This window comes from Oncorhynchus keta, chromosome 7 (assembly GCF_023373465.1).
Source record: "Oncorhynchus keta strain PuntledgeMale-10-30-2019 chromosome 7, Oket_V2, whole genome shotgun sequence".
NCBI lineage: Eukaryota > Metazoa > Chordata > Actinopteri > Salmoniformes > Salmonidae > Oncorhynchus > Oncorhynchus keta.
Genome location: NC_068427.1, coordinates 9,361,257 through 9,376,330, shown reverse-complemented (window position 1 = coordinate 9,376,330; position 15,074 = coordinate 9,361,257). Strand labels below are relative to the sequence as shown.

Below are 15,074 nucleotides of genomic sequence, written 5' to 3'. Positions count from 1 at the left end.
ATGCCTCGAACAAAAGATCTCAGAATACCTAATATTAAGAATTGAAGACTTGCATAAAGTTGGGACGGGTTACAAAAGTATCTCTAAAACCCTAGATGTTCATCAGTCCACGGTAAGACAAATTGTCTATAAATGGAGAAAGTTCAGCACTGTTGCTACTCTCCCTAGGAGTGGCCGTCCTGCAAAGATGACTGCAACAGCACAGCGCAAAATGCACAGTGAGGTTAAGAAGCATCCTAGACTGTCAGTTAGACTTACAGAAATCTCTGGAACATGCAAACATCTCTGACAATTCTACGATACGTAAAACACACAAAAAAAATGGTGTTCATGGGAGGAAAGCCACTGATTTCCAAAAAAACATTGCTGCATGTCTGAAGTTTGCAGCAGTGCACCTGGATGTTCCAAAATATTGTGTGGACAGATTAAACTAAAGTAGAGTCGTTTGGAAGGAATACAACACTATGTGTGGAGGAAAAAAAGGCACAGCACACCAACAGTACAGCATGGTGGAGGAGCATCATGGTTTGGGGCTGCTTTGCTACCTCAGGGCCTGAACATCTTGCTATCATTGATGGAAAAATGAATTCCCAAATTTATCAAGACCTTTTGCAGGAGAATGTTAGGCTATCTGTCCGCCAATTGAAGCTCAACAGAAATTGGGTGATGCCACAGGACAACGACTCAAAACACAGAAGTAAATCAACAACAGAATGGCTTCAACAGAAGAAAATACGCCTAATGGAGTGGCTCAGTCAGAGTCCTGACCTCAACCCGATTTGAGATGCTGTGGTGTGTGACTGTGGCATCACACCAGACATCCCAAGAATATTGCTGAACTGGAACAGTTTTGTAAAGAGGAATGGTCAAAAATTCTTCCTGACCATTGTGCAGGTCTGATCCTCAACTACAGAAAACGTTTGGTTTAGGTTATTGTTTCCAAAGGAGGTATACTTTTTCCACCCTGCACTGTGAATGTTTACACTGTGTTCAATAAAGACATGAAAATGTATAATTGTTATTAGTTTAAGTGAACTGTGTTTGTCTATTTGTTGTGACCTAGATGAAAATCAGATACATTTTATGACCAATTTATGCAGAAATCCAGGTAATTCCAAAAGGGTTCACATACTTTTTCTTGCCACTGTACGTTGTAAAATATGAAACTGTACATTGCTAACAATATCAGTTTAGGGGACATGTTAAATCATGTGTTGAATAATCTGTGTCATCGTGGGTTATGCTTATCTGCAGAGCTCTTCATCATTTTTTGGGGAGACAACACCCTTAGGCGTTTGAGTATGTTGGCCACAAAGTAGAGAACAATATTCATCACCCCCCCACAACTCAACTCTACCCATCAGGAACTCACATTCTTATGCAGTGTGCTAGCCTACTTCTAAAAACTGGGTCAGCTTGAGTTGCTGGGCTGCAACCATTCAGCATGATCATGCTCCTGCTGATAGCTGTGATTACTTGAATGGGAGCCAACTATATCTTCATGTCCCGGATTCTCCATGGTAGGCACCTGACTTGGCCCTGTGCTGTACTTTTTTTTTTGTTTGAGTGTGAAACATTTCCTTCATTATCAGAAAAACACAGCCCTGTCCTGTGTTACATATAGGCACCGACAGTTGAAGTCGGAAGTTTACATACACCAAATACATTTAAACTCAGTTTTTCACAAGTCCTGACATTTAATCCTAGTAAAAATGTCCTGTCTTCGGTCAGTTAGGATCACCACTTTATTTTAAGAATGTGAAATGTCAGAATAATAGTGATTTATTTCAGCTTTGATTTCATCATATTCCCAGTGGGTCAGAAGTTTACATAAACCATTTAAAGGCAAATACTAATTGAGTTTAACTTGGATCAAATATTTTGGGTAGCCTTCCACAAGCTTCCCACAATAAGTTGGGTAAATGTTTGACCATTCTTCCTGATAGAGCTGGTGTAACTGAGTCAGGTTTGTAAGGCCTCCTTGCTCACACACGCTTTTTCAGTTCTGCCCACAAATGTTCTATAGGATTTAGGTCAGGGCTTTGTGATGGCCACTCCAATACCTTGATTTTGTTGTCCTTAAGCCACTTTGCCACAACTTTGGAAGTATTTTACTTTTTATTTAACTAGGCAAGTCAGTTAGGAACAAATTCTTATTTTCAATGGCAGCCTAGGAACAGTGGGTTAACTGTCTTGTTCATGGGCAGAACAGATTTTTACCTTGTCAGCTCGGGGATTTGAGCTTGCAACCTTTTGTTTACTAGTCCAACGCTCTAACCACTAGGCTGCCTGCCGCCCCATATGCTTGGGGTCATTATCCATTTGGAAGACCCATTTGTGCCAATATATTTTTTATATTACCGATATGGTCACCAATGTATTGGGCGTCTTGCGACAATACTGAGAAACATATGAGTCATATAGCTCCATAGAAAACAGTGAGTTTTTACAGTGAGTGATGACAATTACTGGTAAATGTGGGATGTGATCCAGTATTTTAGTTGTGAGGGTATTTTTTTAAATCGTTAAACAATGAGCTGAAAAAGGGCTTACTTTTAGTGAGATTATCACTATACAGAGATACAGTAGTCACTGAGAGACCAGAGTTTTAAAAATCTAATTTTAACAATAGACCTCTGATTTGAAATCAAAAACAGAAGAATCAATGACCCCACAAAGTGCCAGTGACCCATGAAATGTGGTGTGGCTGTAAGAATTCTCCCACTGCTGCAAACCAGTGCCTTTAACACCCATGAGATTAGTGTGTGCTTGATGCCCATGAAATCAAAGTAGTTGCTTTTCGTTGGTTTGCCCAAAAGTGCAGTCACTGTGAGGCACCTCCAATTACCTTGCTTCAAATAAAGCTCAGATGCTGTAAGGATTTAACATTTGGTGCCCTGTGGACATATGGTTCATGGCTTTAAAATGTTTTGAGCAACTCTATATGAGCAAGGTGGTGGTGGTTATCATGGAGTTTGACAGCAGGGACCTTAGGGGCAGGCTTCCCCAATAGGCGGCCTGCGAGCCAAATTCGTCCCGCGGGTGATTTTATTTGGCCCCCCATCTTAGCAAAAAATTATATACATATTTTGGAGGTTTTTCATTGTTAGACATGAGACTACAATCACCAGGAAATCAGCTCACATATAAACAGAGGCATACAGTGGGGCCCAAAATGATTGACACACCCTCGATTAAAGATGAGCAAAAATAACAAATTGAAATAGTGAGCTACAGGTAACTGCTAAAATAAGGGAAACATCAACATGGTGTTTTGGGGGTTTGTGTTGGCCAAAGAGCTCTATTTTCATGTCATCCAACAAATGTAAATGCCTGGAGTTGGCTAAATGAATTTGGGGCTTGGATTGGAGCTAGTGCTTTGGTCAGATGGCATGAAATTAGAGCTCTTTTGGCCACGCACACCAGTGGTGGGTTTGGGGTTGAAATGAGAATGAATGAAAGCAGAAAATAACCCCATACCAACTGTAAAATATGGTGTTGGATATTTGTTATGGGGCTTATTTTGCTTCCACTTGTCCTAGGGCCCTTGTTAAGGTCAATGGCATCATGAACTTTACCCAGGATATTTTAGCCAAAAGCAAGAATGCTGAAACTTGGCCCCGGGAGGAGCTTCCAGCAAGACAAAAAAAAAATCCAAAATCATGTTACTGAATGTATCCAGTGTATTTTTAGATTTCATTATCAACAAATGTACAGCAAATGTAAAATGCACATAAAATCAACAGTGTAATGTTTGGATTGTCTTTTCAGGTGAAATGTTGTCCTTACCTATTGGTCTAATAATTTATCCATAATCTCCAAACAGTTCCCTTTCAATTGTTACCATGCTTATGCATTTCATATTTGTTCTTTAAGAACTTTTCAATTTAGCCCTATCCATATAGGCCAATTCCTGCGAGTGTGAAGGGTTAATAAACTCTTGCCCGTTTTTCCTTTTGTAAAGGAAATTGCATTGGGTGTTGACCAGCTGAAAAACCTGTCTTGAGAGAATCACATTTTTCTATGAGGTGTTGCGGAAAGCATCTCAAATGCTGCTCTCTAAAAGCCACAGCAAATTGAGGACAAACTTGTTATTTTGGCAAGCTAAATACAATGCCGCTTGAGGGTGGCAAAGGACTTGGAACTTCTCTGCAGCTGTCTCATGAGCATTAAGAGCATTTTAAACTAATGGCATCAGTCCTCTCAAATGAAACCGATGCTAAGGAACATGCTGAGCTTTTTGAATAGTGTCCTAGTAAGGCATATAAATATATAAGGCTGTGTCATAACTGGGCCCATAGGGACTGGAGGTGATGGAGAGGTCACCCAATGCCAGAGGCAGACTCTGGCAGTGCTGAGGCCTGGATCAGGTAGTGGTTCCTGGTAGGATCTCTAGGGACCACTTGCTCCAGCCTTGTATGGGCATTTCATAGGGGTGGTGACATTTTTGATTTTTGTCAGGACCAGGGCGGTAATGGCAGGAGAGACTGAGAGCGGCAGGTGGTAATTCAGGTGGATACAGCTCATGTTTCATGGGGTTGGATTGGTTAGTGACAATATTAGTTTAGCTTTTGGAGTACCAAAAACAAATAGAAATGAAATTATTCTAATTGTGTCCTCAAAGCCTTTTGATGGAGACTTGGCTGCACTGTCAGTCATTGTGCCATTTAGTTTTTTTTTATCCGTCATCACTGATCCATAATTGAAATGTCAGAAGAATAATTGTGGAACTACTATGCAGGAACTGCTACTAGGGTAGCCTAGTGGTTAGAGCGTTGGACTAGTAACCGAAAGGTTGCAAGTTAAAACCCCCGAGCTGACAAGGTACAAATCTTTCGTTCTGCCCCTGAACAGGCAGTTAACCCACTGTTCCTAGGCCGTCATTGAAAATAAGAATTTGTTCTTAACTGACTTGCCTAGTTAAATAAAGGTCAAATTAAATGTAAGGTTTGTGCATATGAAATGCAGCCATAAGTAAATAATGAACACTTTATTGTGTGATGTTGAGTCATCTCAGAAATGTGCTAGCAGGTTGGTAGCTGGGGGTAACAAAGACATCCTTCGAGTGGCAGTGGTTGAATCCGGGTGTGGTTCTTGGCCGGTTTTTACTTTTGTAATCCTACCCATGCCCTAACCCTATACCCCTAACCTACTAGCTAGCTTGCCTAAACGTAACCTACCCTAACTGTTAACCCTAACCAGTTGAATGCTTAACCTTAACGTTGCCCTAATGTCAATCACGCCCTAGCATGCTTAAACTTAACCTTACCCTATCCTTAGCCACTTACTAGTATTCTTTGACGTAACCTTGTTAACGTACAACTGCTTGCACCAATTGTCCTATTATTTGAAGGACTATATTAGATTTTTGACATAAGCAAAGTGTTCTCTCATATCTAACTAATACTGGTGCCAATAGTGTACTTTATACATTTCTAAATGGAAATCAAAACTCCTCGTCATTCCCTACATCCAGTTTCCTATTCCTTAACAGAAACAGACGGTGCCCCTAACCTCTTTCTGTACTGCTAGGTATAGTATGGATTTCTCATTGCCGATCCAAAAGTCGTGGGAAGGTGGGTCAATATATAGCACGTCATTTTATTTAGGCCTTGATGACTTTGTTAATGGGGTTACGTTACCGTGCTGCAAACGAAGTATGCAGTTACCCCAGTTGTTGAGTACAACCTGAGGAGTAGAGGCCTCGCACGTTGGAGCAGTGATATGAGATATTATATAACTTGATAATGTTCCATCTGGACAGTCCATTGCGTATGACGAGGAGGAGCTAGCAGTATGTAATACATTATTGGATGCACTATGCTAATTGATGCGCTAACTATTGGTGAAAAAAAAACAACAACTCTAGGCTCAGAAAAAAACAATACATAAAAACATGTCAGGTGGTTTGAATGACAGCTGGTAAAATAAGTAATGACTGACCTTTTTAACTGTCACATGTTTAAAAGATGATAATCAGTTAATCCCCGCTAATCACCCTGATATGACCCCTATGTGCCGAAGGCAGCACACATGGGGCAGAGTGCACACACTCTGGAGGCAGCACACTCATGACATGAGTGCATCAGGGAGTACCCACGGCTCTAATCGAAGTTTCAAACAAGGCAGGATCCAGGGCCAAGATGATGGCACCTCTGGGAAGGCTGCCAGCCCTCCTCTTGTACCCCCTCCCCCAATAGGCTCTTAAGATCGTTTTTGCCTTGCAGCAATGCTGAAGCCATCTGTGGAGTCACAGCGGAGGCCATGAAAACCAAGACGTGTGCTGTGGTTTGACCTTTCCCTGTGGCAACTATAATATTATCATAGGATGAGCTATTGGGTTGCACTCTCCTCGTGTTTGGATTCAGCATAGATATAAATGTGTGTGGGGGAGGGGGTCTTTTTTCCCAAGACATTCATGTATCCATAAGCATGTTTCTTAGTTTAGTGTGATTTGGTTCCTTATTTTTCTTTTGATTATTTATTTAGACTCATAAGCGAGCATGAAGGTAGGGGTGCAGTGATTCACGTGTCAGATTTAGTGGCACATGCTTACACAACTTTTTCTCTGGTGCATCCTGGGATATACAGGGGGGCAAAAAAAGTATTTAGTCAGCCACCAATTGTGCAAGTTCTCCCACTTAAAAAGATGAGAGAGGCCTGTAATTTTCATCATAGGTACACTTCAACTATGACAGACAAAATTAGAAAAGAAATCCAGAAAATCACATTGTAGGATTTTTTTTGGAATTTATTTGCAAATTATGGTGGAAAATAAGTATTTGGTCACCTACAAACAAGCAAGATTTCTGGCTCTCACAGACCTGTAACTTCTTCTTTAAGAGGCTCGTTACCTGTATTAATGGCACCTATTTGAACTTGTTATCAGTATAAAAGACACCTGTCCACAACCTCAAGCAGTCACACTCCAAACTCCACTATGGCCAAGACCAAAGAGCTGTCAAAGGACACCAGAAACAAAATTGTAGACCTGCACCAGGTCGGGAAGACTGAATCTGCAATAGGTAAGCAGCTTGGTTTGAAGAAATCAACTGTGGGAGCAATTATTAGGAAATGGAAGACATACAAGACCACTGATAATCTCCCTCGATCTGGGGCTCGACGCAAGATCTCACCCCGTGGGGTCAAAATGATCACAAGAACGGTGATCAAAAATCCCAGAACCACACGGGGGGACCTAGGGAATGACCTGCAGAGAGCTGGGACCAAAGTAACAAAGCCTACCATCAGTAACACACTACGCCACCAGGGACTCAAATCCTGCAGTGCCAGACGTGTCCCCTTGCTTAAGCCAGTACATGTCCAGGCCCATCTGAAGTTTGCTAGAGAGCATTTGGATGATCCAGAAGAAGATTGGGAGAATGTCATATGGTCAGACGAAACCAAAATATAACTTTTTGGTAAAAACTCAACTTGTCGTGTTTGGAGGACAAAGAATGCTGAGTTGCATCCAAAGAACACCATACCTACTGTGAAGCATGGGGGTGGACACATCATGCTTTGGGGCTGTTTTTCTGCAAAGGGACCAGGACTATTGATCCGTGTAAAGGAAAGAATGAATAGGGCCATGTATCGTGAGATTTTGAGTGAAAACCTTCTTCCATCAGCAAGGGCATTGAAGATGAAACGTGGCTGGGTCTTTCAGCATGACAGTGATCCCAAACACACTGCCCGGGCAACGAAGGACTGGCTTCGTGAGAAGCATTTCAAGGTCCTGGAGTCTCCAGATCTCAACCCCATAGAAAATCTTTGGAGGGAGTTGAAGTCCATGTTGCCCAGCAATAGCCCCAAAACATCACTGCTCTAGAGGAGATCTGCATGGAGGAATGGGCCAAAATACCAGCAACAGTGTGTGAAAAACGTTTGACCTCTGTCATTGCCAACAAAGGGTATATAACAAAGTATTGAGATAAACTTTTGTTATTGACCAAATACTTATTTTCCATCATAATTTGCAAATAAATTCATTAAAAATCCTACAATGTGATTTTCTGGATTTTTTTCTTCTAATTTTGTCTGTCATAGTTGAAGTGTACCTATGATGAAAATTACAGGCCTCTCTCATCTTTTTAAGTGGGAGAACTTGCACAATTGGTGGCTGACTAAATACTTTTTTTGCCCCACTGTATATCCCAGGATGCACTTTTTACATTTACATTTACATTTAAATGTAAACATTTACATTTACATGTTTAAGTGGGAGAACTTGCACAATTGGTGGCTGACTAAGTACTTTTCCCCCCCACTGTATGTAAGCATATTACTGGTCTTCAGAAAATTGTGCCTTCAGAAATTATTGACACCCCTTGACTTTTTCCATATTTTGTTGTGTGACAGCTTGGATATAAAATTGATTACATTGAGATTTTGTGTCACTGATCTACACATAATATCCCATAATGTCTAAGTAGAATTTTGTTTTTAGAAATTCAAAACAAATGAATTACTGAAAATCTGACATGTTTTGAGTCAAAAAGTATTCAACCCCTTTGTTATGGCAAGCCTAAATAAGTTCAGGAGTAAACATTTGCTTAACAAATCACATAAGTTGCATGGACTCACTGTGTATAATTTAATAGTGGTTAACATGATTTTTTTTAATGACTACCCCATCTCTCTGTAACCCAGACATGATATGTAAGGTCCCTCAGTCACGTATTGAATTTCAAACATAGATTCAAGTTTTCCAATGCCTTACAAAGATGAGCACCAATTGGTAAAAAAAAAAAAGAAAAGCAGACTGAGGGGGATACTTATCTAATCAACATGTCAACAAGTGTTTTATTTGTCCTTCCACTTTGACATTATTTTGTGTAGATTACTGACAAAAAAATTACAATTCAATCCATTTTAACCCCACTTTGTCACTAACATAACAAAATGTGGAAAAATTCAAGGGGCGTGAATACTTTCTGAAGGCATTGTATTATGACAGATGGTTGTGCATAGTCCCAGGATGTAAAAGGCATTAATACTGTACTGTCATTTCGCCAGTGCTAATTTGTGTTGTTGGTTCTTGCTGTTAAATTACATTTGACCAAGCAGGTCATACTGTTATAATGAATAGTTCCTTCTGTAACTAATTGTAACTATAAGTTTAATTGTAATGGTAAATATGCTTAGCTATGTCGTGTCTACAACAGGTAGCAACACCAGAAATTAGCACAGTGTGCAAATCTCTGAGCCATCTTGTGCATCCAGGGACTATACACAACTATCTGTAATTAATAAAGACCCCCGCAGCTGTCACTAATTAAGGGAAGGGAATTGTGGCAGCAGCTAGCACCCAGTGGGCCACTGCATGTCCGAGTGGAGAAACTTGCCAAATAAGATCCATTCCAACAGTGCCACAATGACGCTCAGAGCTGGCAGGCTTCTGGAGCTGTTTGGATATGTGTGACGAGTCAGACTGTGAGTCAGATGTCACGCTCCGCTGCTTGAAGACCAAAGAGCAGCACTGGTGGACAAATCCAATTACACGATATATACAAAAGTATGTGGACGCCCCTTCAAATTGATGGATTAAGCTATTTCAGCCACACCCGTTGCTGACAGGTCTATTAAATCGAACACACTGCCATGCAATCTCCATAGACAAACATTGACAGTATAATGGCCTTACTGAAGGGCGCAGGGACTTTCAACGTGGCACCGTCATAGGATGCCACCTTTTCAACAAGTCAGTACATCAAATGTCTGCCCTTCTAGAGCTGCCCCGGTCAACTGTAAAAGCCAACCGTCGGCTGGAGTGGTGTAAAACTTGCCACCATTGGACTCTGGAGCAGTGGAAATGAGTTCTCTGGCATGATGAATCACAATTCACCATCTGGCAGTTCGACGGATTAATCTGGGTTTGGTGGATGCCAGGAGAATGCTACCTGCCCAAATGCATAGTGCAAACTGTAACGTTTGGTGGAGGAGGAATAATGGTCTGGGGCTGTTTTTCATGGTCTGCGATAGGCCACTTAGTTCCAGTGAAGGGAAATCTTAATGCTATATCATACAAAGACAGCGTTCTTATCCCTTGTTTGCTCGCTAGCCAACTTCAGCTAACACAGTCACGTCAAGCAATCTAGGAAGAATAACAGCAAAGTAGATGCATTTGCCTTAAAACACCAGTCTCAACCTCAACAGGCAACTCTGCCTAGAAGGACAGCATCCCGGAGTCGCCTCCTCACTGTTGACGCTGGGACTGGTGTTTTATGGGTACTATTTAATGAAGCTGCCAGTTGGGGACTTGTGAGGTGTCTGTTTCTCAAGCTAGACGCTCAAATGTCCTCTTGCTCAGTTGTGCACCGGGGCCTCCCACTCCTCTTTCTATTCTGGTTAGAGACAGTTTGCACTGTTCTGTGAAGGGAGTAGTACACAGCGTTGTACGAGATTTTCAGTTTCTTGGAAATTTCTTGCATGGAATAGCCTTAATTTCTCAGAACAAGAATAGAATGACGAGTTTCATAAGAAAGTTCTGTGCTTCTGGCCATTTTGAGCCTGTAATCGAACCCACACATGCTGATGCTCCAGATACTCAACTAGTCTAAAAAGGACAGTTTTACTGCTTCTTTAATTAGAACAACAGTTTTCAGCTGTGCTAACATAATTGCAAAATGGCTTTCTAATGATCAATTAGCCTTTTAAAATGCTAAACTTGGATTAGCTAACATAACGTGCCATTGGAACACAGGAGTGATAGTTGTTGATAATGGGCCTGTGTACGAGCCAGTTGTGTTGTGACAAGGTAGGGTTGGAATACAGAAGATAGCCCTATTTTTCCTATTTTGTTGCCTTACAACCTGGAATGAAAAATTGATTTGGGGGGGGGGGTTGTATCATTTGATATACACAACATGCCTACCACTTTGAAGATGCAAAATATTTTTTTATTGTGAAACAAACACGAAATAAGAAAATAAAACTGAAAATTTGAGCGTGCATAACTCAATACTTTGTAGAGCAACCTTTTGCAGCAATTACAGGTGCAGGTCTCTTGGGGTATGTCTCTATAAGCTTAGCCCCTGGGATTTTTGCCCATTCTACAAGGCAAAACTACTCCTGCCATTTCAAGTAGGATGGGTTCCGCTGGTGTACAGAAATCTTTTAAGTCATACCACAGATTCTCAATTGGATTGAGGTCTGGGCTTTGACTAGGCCATTCCAAGACATTTAAATGTTTCCCCTTATGCTTAGGGTCATTGTCCTTCTGGAAGGTGAACCCCTGTCACAGTCTCAAATCTCTGGAAGACTAAAACAGGTTTCCCTCAAGAATTTCCCTGTATTTAGCTCCATCATTCTTTCAATTCTGACCAGTTTCCCACTCCCTGCCAATGAAAAACATCCCCACAGCATGATGCTTCCACCACCATGCTTCACTGTGGGGATGGTGTTCTCAGGGTGATGAGAGGTGTTGGGTTTTAGTCTCATACCTTCTTCCATATGTTTGGGGAATCTCTCACATTCCTTTTGGCGAACACCAAATGTGTTTGCTTATTTTTTTCTTTAAGCAATGGCTTTTTTCTGGCAACTCTTCCGTAAAGGCCAGCTCTGTGGAGTGTAAGGCTTAAAGTGGTCCTATGGACAGATACTCCAATCTCTGCTGTGGAGCTTTGCAGCTCCTTCAGCATTATCTTTGGTCTCTTTGTTGCCTCTCTGATTTATGCCCTCCTTGCCTGGTCTGTGAGTTTTGGTGGGTGGCCCTCTCTTTGCAGGTTTGTTCTGGTGTCATATTCTTTCCATTTTATAATAATGGATTTAACAGTGCTCTGTTGGATGTTCAAAGTTTCTGATATTTTTTTATAACCCTGATCTGTACTTCTCTACAACTTTGCCCCCTGACCTGTTTGAAGAGCTCCTTTGTCTTCATGGTGCCGCTTGCTTGGTGGTGCTCCTTGCTTAGTGGTGGTGCCCCCACTAATGGTCTTGCAGACTCTGGGGCCTTTCAGAACAGGTGTATATTCTGAGATCATGTGGCAGATCATGTGACACTTAGATTGCACACAAGTGGAATTGATTTAACTAATTATGTGACTTCTGAAGGTAATTGGTTGCATCAGATCGTATTTAGGGACTTCATAGCAAAGGGGATGAATACATATGCACGCAACACTTTTCCGTTTTTTTTTTAATTGTTTTTTTTAAACGATACTTTTTTAAAATTTCACTTCACCAATTTTGATGGTCAAATTGCTGCAAAGAAGCCACAATTAAAGGACCCCAATAATAATAAGATACTTGCTTGGGCCAAGAAACACGAGCAATGGACATAAGATCGGTGGAAATCTGCACTTTGGTCTGGAGTCCAAAATTTAGATTTTTGCTTCAAACCGCCGTGTCTTTGTGAGATACAGAGGTGAACAGATGATCTCCACATGTGTGGTTCTCACAGTGAAGCATGGAGGAGAGGTGTGATGGTGTGGTGGTGATTTGCTGATGACACTGTCGGTGATTTAGAATTCAAGGCACACTTAACCAGCATGGCTACCATAGCATTCTACAGCAATACGCCATCCCATCTGGTTTGCGCTTAGTCCCACTATCATTTGTTTTTCAACAGGACAATGACCCAACACACATCCAGGCTGTGTAAGGGCTATTTGACCAAGAAGGAGGGTGATGGAGTGCTGCATCAGATGACCTGGCGTCCACAATTATCCAACCTCAACCCAATTGGTTTGGGATGAGTTGGGCCGCATAGTGATGGAAAAGCAGCCAACAAGTGCTCAGCATACCATATGTGGGAACTCCTTCATGACTATTGGAAAAGCCTTCCAGGTGAAGCTGGTTGAGAGAATGCCAAGTGTGCCAAGCTGTCATCAAGGCAAAGGGTAGCTACTTTGAAGAATCTAAAATCTTAAATATATTTTGATTTGTTTAACACTTTTTGGGTTACTACATGATACCATATGTGTTATTTCATAGTGTTGATGTCTTCACTATTATTATACAATGTAGAAAATAAAGAAATACCCTTGAATGAATAGGTGTGTCCAATCTTTTGACTGGTACTGTATGTATACGGTGCATTTGGAAAATATCAGACCCCTTGACTTTTTCCTTATTTTGTTTTTACATTACAGCATTATTATTATTTTGATTTTTGTTTTATTTTACACACTTTTTTCTCCCCAATTTCATGGTTTACAATTGGTAGTTACAGTCCTGTCCCAAGACTGCAACTCCCATACAGACTCAGGAGATGCGAAGGTCGAGAGCCGTGCATCCTCCGAAACACAACCCAACCAAGCAAGCACTGCTTCATGGCACAACGCCTGCTTAACCCGGAAGCCAGCCGCACCAATGTGTCGGAGGAAGCACAGTACACCTGGCGACTGTGTCAGCGTGCATTTCAGCTTATAATTTTCTAAAAACATAATTCCACTTTGACATTATGGGGTATTGTGTGTAGGCCAGTGACACAAAATCTAAATGTTATCAATTTAAATGCAGGTTTTAACACAAAGTTGAGAGGTGTGAATACTTTCTGAAGGCACTGTATGTGCTGCATGTTTGGTTCATAGTCAATAGACTTACCTCATTACAACACAAAACCCTTAGTTTTAGTATACCAAAGTTTCTAAATGGAAACTGTTGATCTGTCGCTGTGGTGGGGGAGGCACATTCTCAGAAAATAAACCTTGCTAACGGCGCACATATTCATTCCCATTGAGGAGGCTAATTATTAACAGGGATGTCCAATGAAGTTTTGTCGGCCCGTATATATTTGGCTCTGGAAATGACTGCTTGTCAGTTTATTGTACATTTTACAGCATTATTGCGTCTGAACATTTCACTCAACCCAGAGTTTTCCGTATAATTAATTGTATGTAATAATATCTCTAAAAACGTTTCATAAATATTGTTCTGAGACATGTCAAAACATATCCCCCATCTGACAGATAGCTGATATTCTTCTTCATCCGGCTGTCGGAACTGCACAGGAATGACACTGGGAGACATGAGGTTTCCATAATCCAGACTTCTCCCAGTCTCCTTAGAGAAACATCTATCCTCCATCACTGTCAGCCCACGGCCCCTGAGAACACTTGCTTCATTGCCTTGGGCCTTGGCTGTCTTTTAGCCACATTTATGTCAGTCACTGTCCTTCTCGTAAACGAAGATAGATATTTAGATGTGTTGTAAACACGATTGTTGCAGCGGATGTAACTCCAACTGTCATGTCACACAAAAGACAAAAAAATAAGTAATTTAAATGTATCTTGAATGGACACCAAAAAGATCCAAACTTTCAGTAGCTTTACAATGCCATTAATCATGTGATAGTTTCACAGAGGTCAGTATAGTTTAGGGATGGGAGCGCTGATTCCTCCCCTAAGTGAAAAAGCAAGCAGCGGTGTGGACGGGAAGGATAAATCATTGTGGCCTGACGACAGGTAGCCTCCAGCAGCTGCACATCTGGCTCCCCTTGTCCCAGACTGGCTCCTTTTATTGCATTTCATTGCTTTCTTCGGACCCGAGAGAGACTTTAACAGACTACCTTTCAGCTGGCCCCTTATTCTCATCCTTTCTTGGTTATTTTAGTGATTACTACATATCTGCAGGTACCTGGATGCCTAGCAGTGTGAGGATTGAGCGGCTTCCCACGATTGAGAAACTTTCCCAGGCTTTCCCTGTGTGGTTGATTGGCCCATCTCTTGCTGCACTTTTATGCCAGTGTCTATCCTAGCTACTTTGATTTAGTTAATTACTCACACTTGTGTGATGAGCAACCTTCTTGAGACTTGAATACTTTCTGCCATACAGGAGACCCGGGTTCAAAACCCAGTCTGTCACATTGGTGCCGTCACCTGGATGGGTCTCTGTGAGGGGTGAAGTGTAAAAACTGTGACACCAATCAGGCCCTCGAGAACTGGAGTTGCCCACCCCTGTATTAGACTTTTCTCAATCAGTTAGAAGAACACAAAGGGTTTTCGTCAAAGGGTTTTCATCAAGTGCGACAGCTTCATCCATCCTAATCCCTATCAACCCGTGTACGTTACAAGGAAGTCCTTCCTTCCCACAATCTGCCAGAGTGTTTCTCCAGATGTTTTTTTTTGTTCAGA

The 15,074-nt window shown here is 41.4% G+C and overlaps 1 protein-coding gene across 1 annotated transcript in view; it reads left to right on the top strand.

Annotated features, from left to right (window-relative positions):
• Window positions 1-12,992, top strand: part of pms1 (PMS1 homolog 1, mismatch repair system component) — a 66,014-nt gene extending 53,022 nt beyond the window's left edge. The window contains exon 13 of the mRNA XM_052521926.1: window positions 12,569-12,992. Within this exon, the coding sequence (XP_052377886.1) occupies window positions 12,569-12,601 (33 nt within the window). The 3' untranslated portion in view covers window positions 12,602-12,992. The remainder of the gene's footprint in view (window positions 1-12,568) is intronic.
• Window positions 12,993-15,074: the final 2,082 nt, after the last annotated feature.